General features: G+C 38.5%; 1 protein-coding gene across 1 annotated transcript; it reads right to left on the reverse strand.

The window, feature by feature from the left end:
* Window positions 1–5,030: 5,030 nt before the first annotated feature.
* LOC111188537 (protein NLRC3-like) lies at window positions 5,031–7,605 on the reverse strand. The gene is made up of 3 exons (XM_049472069.1): window positions 7,437–7,605; window positions 5,332–7,117; window positions 5,031–5,061 (listed from the first exon to the last, which is right to left on the reverse strand). Exons 1-3 carry the CDS (start codon window positions 7,471–7,473, stop codon window positions 5,031–5,033), a joined length of 1,854 nt encoding a protein of 617 aa, XP_049328026.1. The 5' UTR covers window positions 7,474–7,605.
* Window positions 7,606–8,106: the final 501 nt, after the last annotated feature.

Genomic DNA, 8,106 nt, shown 5'->3' on the forward strand with positions numbered 1-8,106 from the left:
GCCTTTTGTCTTTGCCCTTATCGGATTTATTGAACTATTGGACTGTCTCCCTGGCTTTGGATCTTGGACTGTTTTCTGTACTACGTCTCCTGTTTTCAGTGTGAGTGTTGTTCAACCTGTTTTCTGGCTGTGTTATCCTGTTTACTGCCTTGTAAATAAACCAGTCTTTACCTTTTACTCGGCCAGCGTCTATCCTATCTGTCTGGCGTAACAAACATGTTATACATCATTCAAACCGTCTGACTTTCAGGATTACGGAACTGCAAACAATTTCACTGTATGCTTCCTGAATTAGAGCCGAAAGAGTGTGTTAGGTTGTTTTATACAGTTTTACAGCAGCTTGTGTAATCCCCCCTGGTCACTAGAGGTCAACAGTCACACACACCCAGGCCCCACCAGTGCTTACCGCATCCTGCTGCTTTGCTCCAAATGAGTAAATCCATCAATCCTCATTTATGTCAAAGCAGTGCTTATAATATAAATTGAATGCCTTATTTAAAAGGTTTGGCTGGGTTTACAGCTTACTAATGCACATGCTCAGAATTAACAGAGTTTACTCTGAAGAAAGACGTGTATGAAATTTGTCGGACAATCAGGTGCCGCGTTAAGCGGAAACAGAGATGGGGAGGGCACCTGACACAGTCACTGAGTCATAAAATTAGTAAAATTAGTCGTTTTTAGTTTCCAGTCCTTTGTAGAAAGAAAGGAATAGCCCAGGAGCAGATCACTATACTATCTAACCAGTGAAAGGGAGCAGTTTATAATTTTACATGGTGAATGTAAACACTTTGTAGCAAAATATAGAACTGTAAATCCCTTATATAAAAACCTTTCGTGTTTTAACCATATTTTGAATATTACATGATCAATTGCATATTTGTAAATGTTTCCAATTATTTTTTAAGGCTTCTAAGCAATATTAATTAATTAAAAATTCTGATTAAAAAAAAAATTGAGGCAGAAATTGGTCAAATTAGGCTTGAAGCTTAAGACGTTATAAAACATGTTTTGCTGACTATTTTCCTGTTTTGTTTACTGCATAACTCTGTAAATTCATATATCATAGATTTGATAGCTTTAATATTAATCTGCAACAAATGTAAAAAAATAAAATAAATAGACAATTGAATGTGTCCAAACTTTTGACTGCTACTTCATATTATTGCTATTTGTAACATTTGTAAGTTCATTGTGCAAACCTACAGGCTACAGCTGGTTAGTAAAGCATGTGGTAAGGACAGGTATGATGAGTCTGTCTGTAAAAGATTTTCAAAATATCCCTCTGAAGACTTTTTTTAGGACCATTTCAGTTCTGTAGTGCACTACAGGCCCCTGTAATGTGGCATAGACCGCATTTTTCCCCTTTCATTACTTTTATTTTTAAATAGTTTTAAAAGCAGTACTTTTATACTTTTACTTAAGTAAAAGGTTTGAGTTGATACTTCAACTTCTTCAAAAGTATTTTTAAACCGCAGTATCTATACTTCTACTTTATAGACTTCTAGTAATGAATGTGAATACTTTTGACACCCTTGATTAGTTATGATCTAACTGAACTCTATATTCTACTAAAGAACTTTTTTTAGTTAAAGAACCCGTGCAGTGTGTTCTCAGTAACATTAAATAAAAATGCATTAGTTCTAGGGATGCAACGGTACAGTGTTCGTATCGTGGTTCTTGAGCCACGGTTTCGGTTCGGTTTCGATATATTAATATTATCTAGCTCCAACATGCAGTACGTTTTTAACCCTTTCTATTTCAAATCAACAAGGTGCTCCTACTCACACTTGCAGAGAGAGGCAGGGCGGGGGGGGCGGGGGGGGGGGGAGAAACACACCGGCAAGAAAAAAAACTGCGTTTCCTCGAGAAGCGAGGACTCACTGCTCCTCCTTCTGTGTTTTAATGCTCTGACCTGTGCTGAGAGTGTCTTCACCTGCTCGTGCTCAGGAGCCCCTCCCCCGGCTACGTGCTGCTTCACTGCGGGAGCGTTTATGCGGGGGCATTTAGCACCATGTAACTTACAGCGGCAGAGCGTTCATTCGTTGTTAGCGCGCACACCAAAATATTGCGGTTCATCCCGGTGTATCGAACCGAACTGGCCGAACCCAATGGTTTGATAAAATACAGAGAACCGTTGCATCCCTAATTAATTCTAATCTAACTGAACTCTATATTTTACTAAATAACTATGGTAAAGAACTCGTGCAGTGTGTTCTTATTAACAGTAAATAAAGGTCTGATCTAACTATATTCTATTTATATTCCAATAAAGAACTGTATTAGCTGTAGAGTGGAGGCTAACAGCTGTCAGAAGGAATGCTCTGAGTGTAACGCAACAGTTAAAAGCATGACATGCTGGACTAAACCTTATATACAGTGGACTAAAAAAAATTTGCCCCCTTACAGGTTTCTTCCGTTTTTGCTCTTTTGTTATACTTAATTTTTTAAACCTGACTAAATATAAAAACAGTATTTAAATGATCATTTCCATTATTAAGGGAAAAAAGCTTCCCAAGCCAACCTGGCCCTGTGTGGAAAGAGTAATTGCCCCATAAATGAACTGTGTGAAAAACATGTCCAATTTCGCTAACCACAACCAGGCCTGATTACTACCAGACTTGTAGAAAAAACAAACCACTTAAATAGAACTTGTCTGACAACATGAAGCAAATAAAAATGAAAAGGAAATTATGATATGAAAAAAGTCATTAATCATGTATTAGTCTGGAAACAATTACATTTCATTTGGGACTCCAGAGGATCATAGTAAGAGCTATTATTTACAAATGACATGGAAAACATGGAACACTGGTGAAAATTCCCAGGAGCGACCAGCCTACCGAAATGACCCCAAAAGGACATGGACGATTCATCGAGACGGTTACAAAAGAAACCAGAACATCTTTTAAAGAACTGCAGATCTCCCTTACCTCAGTAAGGTCAGTGTTAATGACTGAATAATAATAAAGATATTGGGTTAAAATGGTCTCCACGAGAGATTTACAATTGATTGATGCAAGTTCACAGAGATGTGTGTGTCGGAGTCCAAGTCAAGTCTTTGGGCATGAGTCTGAGTCAAGTCTCAAGTCTCTTCTGGTTGTAATGAGCTTTTATTATTGTCTGTTCTTCAGTCTGCTAAGCACAGCACAGCACAGCTATATTAAAGCCATAATATTACCAGAAAAAAGTAGTATTGAGGGAAATGTAGTTTTAACTGTTTGGGCTGTTAGCCCTTATTACTTAATAGTTATTAAGAAATTAATAAACACAATTCCACATTGAGATTACAACACATATATCATTTATCTTACAATAAGCTGATAACATAATTATCAGTTCAGACCTACCTGAGCGTCTCCAGTTTGCAGTGTGGATCCTCCAGTCTGGCAGAAAGCAACTTCACTCCTGACTCTCCTGGGTGGTTGTATGTTAAATCCAGCTCTTTAAGGTGGGAGGGATTTAAAATTAGAGCTGAAGACAGAGAACAACAGCCTTTTTCTGTGATCATACAACCAGATAATCTGCAGACAGAACATGAGAATATGTGAGTGAGTAACGCAGATGACTGAGGAAGACAATGCACTTTTCATAACATAATTAATAAGATTCTTTCTTACACTACAAAATCTGTAAATATCTATAGAAAACTGATTTTACTTAACACAGTTGACACAGGTTAACCAATTCATGAAACCCAAACCTCAGAGCAGTAAGCATCTCTGTGAATATAGCAGCGGCCAAAGAATTGAGTTCATATTAACTTTAGCTAGAACTGTTTTTACTTGTTCATCACAATTCTGTAATCAATGTGTAATATATCTCAAAGGTTCTTACAAGTTAGACACTTTTAAGACGACTGCAGAAGACTTTTATTTGTTTGTTTGGTGTACTCCTACCATCTTTTTCTTGTGTGATTTGTTATCACTGAAATCACAGAAACACTGACCTGAGAATCTGCAGTTTACAGTGTGAACTCTTCAGTCCAGCAGAGAGCAGCTCCACTCCTGAATCCTGCAGGTCATTTTTACTGAGGTCCAGCTCTTTCAGGGGGGAGTTTTCCACGTTTAAAACTGATTCCAGATTTTCACACGTTTTTACTCCAAGAGTACATGAAGCTAGTCTGAAAAACAAAAATAAACATTTAATTTTAATAAACATAAAAATTAATTTACAATACACCCAAAGAAGAATATTTGAATGGATTGACAAATAATAGAAAACAGAATTAAACTGTGAATTTATTGTCTGTCTAAAGAGCTGGTGTTTTTTATACTGAAAAAGTATATTGGAATATGTGAATTTATTTTCCCACACATATTTTAGAAATAAATACAGACACTTCAAATGTATGTGTTACATCTGGTGCTGAAAGCGCTCCTGTGCCTCCCACATTCAGCCCCGACTGTGATTCTCAAGTCTCCAACTACAATACCCAGAACGCACCACACCATGACATCACGCACACACCTGTCCACCTGACGCACCACATGTCTCCTCCAGGAAGTCCGGAATATTAATCTCTGGCAGTATTTAAGGACCACGCTCACTCTCACTCCTCGTCGAGTATTAGTTTGGTTTACCTGCATTACAAAGCGTTTCCATGCCATTGTTTGATTATTCCGTGTATGGTCCTTTTTCCATGTTTTTCCGACCTCGATTTTTGCCTCCACCCTCTTATTGCATTTACCTTGTGTATGACCTGGACTGTGCTTATCACTCTGCCTTTTGCCTTTGCCCTGTGTGTTGGATTTACTCTTGTGTATTACCTGGACTGTATTATCAACTCTGATTTTTGTCTGCTCCCTTTCATCGCCTGCCTTTGTATGAACTCTGGACTGTTCTCCGTTGATGGTATGGTTTCTCCCTGTTATCCTTCTGTGGTTTTGTACCTGCTTGTGCTCATAACCCCTGTTACTTCTAAGCCTTTTAATAAAAGCTGTAAACTGTGTCCGTACCTATCTGATTCCTGTCTGGCCCTGACAGTATGTTCTAAAAGAAATGTTCATAGTGTTGTATTGCTAATCATTATTTCAAATCACCCAGTGCAACGTTAGAGTGGATCTGCAAGGGATGTGCATTTATTTTAACAAAAACATATAACATAACTTGCCCAACCTTTTTTCTTAAGACTTTATATGGTTAGTCTAAGATAGAAACTTTGTGTACTGGTTACATTAAAATGATGGTTTAATTACTATTACAAAGAATAATTCATACTAATGTGTAACAATATAAATAATGGGAATCTACCAGTGAATGACTGAAAAGTGCTAAAAATCAGCAGTTCATCAAAAACTGTGTGAAGGCCTCAATGAAAATACTCACACAGCCCTTCTGGATATTTTAACTACTGGCAGCAGCCTCAGAAAACACTCCTCTGATGGATCATATTTACTGAGGTCAAACTTCTCCAGCTCTTCTTCCGAGTTCACCAACACAAACGCCAGAGCTGACCACTGAACAGGAGAGAGTCTGACCTGTTGAAGACAATGGCCACTACCTCTATTCAGGTATTTCTGCACTTCCTGCACTAGAGAAAGATCATTCAGTTCATTCAGACAGTGAAACAGATTGATGGATTTATCTGGAGATGAGTTCTCTTCAATTTTCTTCTTGATATATTTGACTGTGTCCTCATTGCTGTGAGAGATCCTCTCTGTTGGGGTCAGTAAGAGTCGCAACAGAGTCTGATTAGACTCCAGTGAGAGACCCAGAAGGAAACGAAGGAACAGGTCTAGATGTCCACTCTCACTTTGTATAGTTCTGTCTATGGCACAGCTGAGAAAGTCAGTCATAGTTGACTTGCTGAAAAACTTGAAGAGTTTACTGGTTTGTTGTTCAGTGGATTGTTCTTTTGGAATTTTTCTATTGAGAAATGCATATAAAGCAGCGAGAAACTCCTGAACACTCAGGTGTACAAAGCTGAAGACCTTCCCCAGATGCAGCTCAAGTTCCTCTCTGAAGATCTGGGTACACACTCCTGAGTACACTGACACTTCTCTAATATTGATGCCACTCTCTCTTAGATCTTCCTCGTAGAAGATCAGGTTTCCTTTCTCCAGCTGCTGGAATGCCAGTTTCCCCAGAGCCAAGATACTTTTCCTAGTCTGCTGAGGATTAATGTCACTTTCCCCACTGTACTTCTGGCTCTTGTGTTTGATCTGAAAGATCAGGAAGTGTGTGAACATTTGCGTCAGGGTTTGGGGGATTTCTCCACTCTCAGCTTCACTCAGCATTCTCTCTAGAACAGTGGCTGTAATCCAGCAGAAAACTGGTATGTGGCACATGATGTAGAGGCTTCTTGAAGACCTGATGTGTGTGAAGACTTTGTTGGCCAGGTCCTGATTCCTGATCCTCTTCCTGAAGTACTCCTGTTTCTGAGGGTCACTGAAACCCCGCACTTCTGTTACCTGGTCAACACACTCAGGAGGGATCTGACTGACTGCTGCTGGTCGAGAGGTGATCCAGAGGAGAGCAGAGGGAAGCAGATTCCCCTTGATGAGGTTCGTCAGCAGAACATCCACTGATGTTTGCTCTTCTATATCCTCCAAGTTCTTATTCTTCTGGAAATCCAGAGGCAGGCGACACTCATCCAGACCATCAAAAATGATCATGATCTTGTAGCTCTTATAATGTCTTGGTTTTAAATCTTGTGTTTCTGGAAAAAAGCTCTGAAGAAGATTCACCAGACTGAGCTTCTTCTCCTTCATCAGATTTAGTTCTCTAAAAGGAAGTGGAAATATGAAGAGAACATCCTGATTTTCTTCTCCTTCAGCCCAGTCCAGAATGAACTTCTGCACAGAGACTGTTTTCCCAATTCCAGCAACTCCTTTAGTCAGTACAGTTTTGATGGGCTGGTTCTGTTCTGGTAAGGGTTTAAAGATGTCGTTACATTTGATTGGTCTTTCCTGTGTTGTTTTTTTCCTGGATGCAGCTTCAATCTGTTTCACCTCATGTTCCAGATTGACATCTCCAACCCCTCCCTCTGTGATGTAGAGCTCTGTGTAGATCTCATTCAGAAGTGTTGAGTTTCCATAGCCTGAGATTGCTTCATTAAGTATCTGATATTTATCCCTCAGATTGGATTTGAGCGTTTGTTGACATGCTGGGGCTAATTCTGATAACAGAGGAAGACAATAAGAAACACATAATTAGCTGTAATCATGCATTAGATCTCAGTGTAGGACAACTTCACGGTACGATAATTAAAAATAAAGGCGGTATTGGTGTTTTTGTAGCAGCTGTAATTGCTTTAGATATATTCATGGTGTTTCTACAAAATCAGTAATTGTTAAATTTAAGGACTACAGTTGATGCTGTGATACATTATCCTACAATTACAGAATCCAAATAATTATTGTTTTTCCCTTTGGGACTTCACTGAGAAAATAAATTAGCACTAGTTGGTACCCATGGTCATGACCCTAAACTCTTACTGCTCTCTAGTGTGTTAGCGAGGTCTGTCTGATTCATGTTCCTCAGGATGTGCAGTGTGACCTTCAGCACACCCTCCCTTTGATCATCATGCACCTCTTCCTCAGAGCATGCTGGGTAATCTGGACTCAGGAGATTCTTGAATGTGTTCAGCTCGTTCTTCACTAGAGAGATCAATTTCTCCTGCAGCTTCTGATTAAGAACAAACATCAGACAATCAGTAAAGCTCTTACAGTACAGAGAGAGAGATGATGACACTGATCTGAGGAGGAAAGGAGTTATGGATGCTCTGGTGTGTAAAAGGATTTAATCATCACGTTACTGAGCAGCAACGTATTGCATTAATATGAACATTATTATAGTTATAATACTCTATAAATAAATTATGATTAAATGAATAAATTATGATTAGTATCAAAAATTTAAAGTGAAACCAAATTTATATTTAAAAGAAATCAGGGAGATTCCCATCATATATATGGTTCAGGACTAACCTTGAAAATGTGGTCCAGATTTTCCCTGGAATTGTTTTTTTTCTTCTTTCTGTGGATGAACAGAAAATCCACACTGTAATCAACATGAATAAATCAGATGATCTAAAAAGCTTTTGTTTCAATAAAATATGTTAAGATTTTGAATAAAATACAGAATATCAGAAAATAACAGATACAA

This window comes from Astyanax mexicanus, chromosome 25, assembly GCF_023375975.1.
Source record: "Astyanax mexicanus isolate ESR-SI-001 chromosome 25, AstMex3_surface, whole genome shotgun sequence".
In the NCBI taxonomy this organism is placed as follows: domain Eukaryota; kingdom Metazoa; phylum Chordata; class Actinopteri; order Characiformes; family Acestrorhamphidae; genus Astyanax; species Astyanax mexicanus.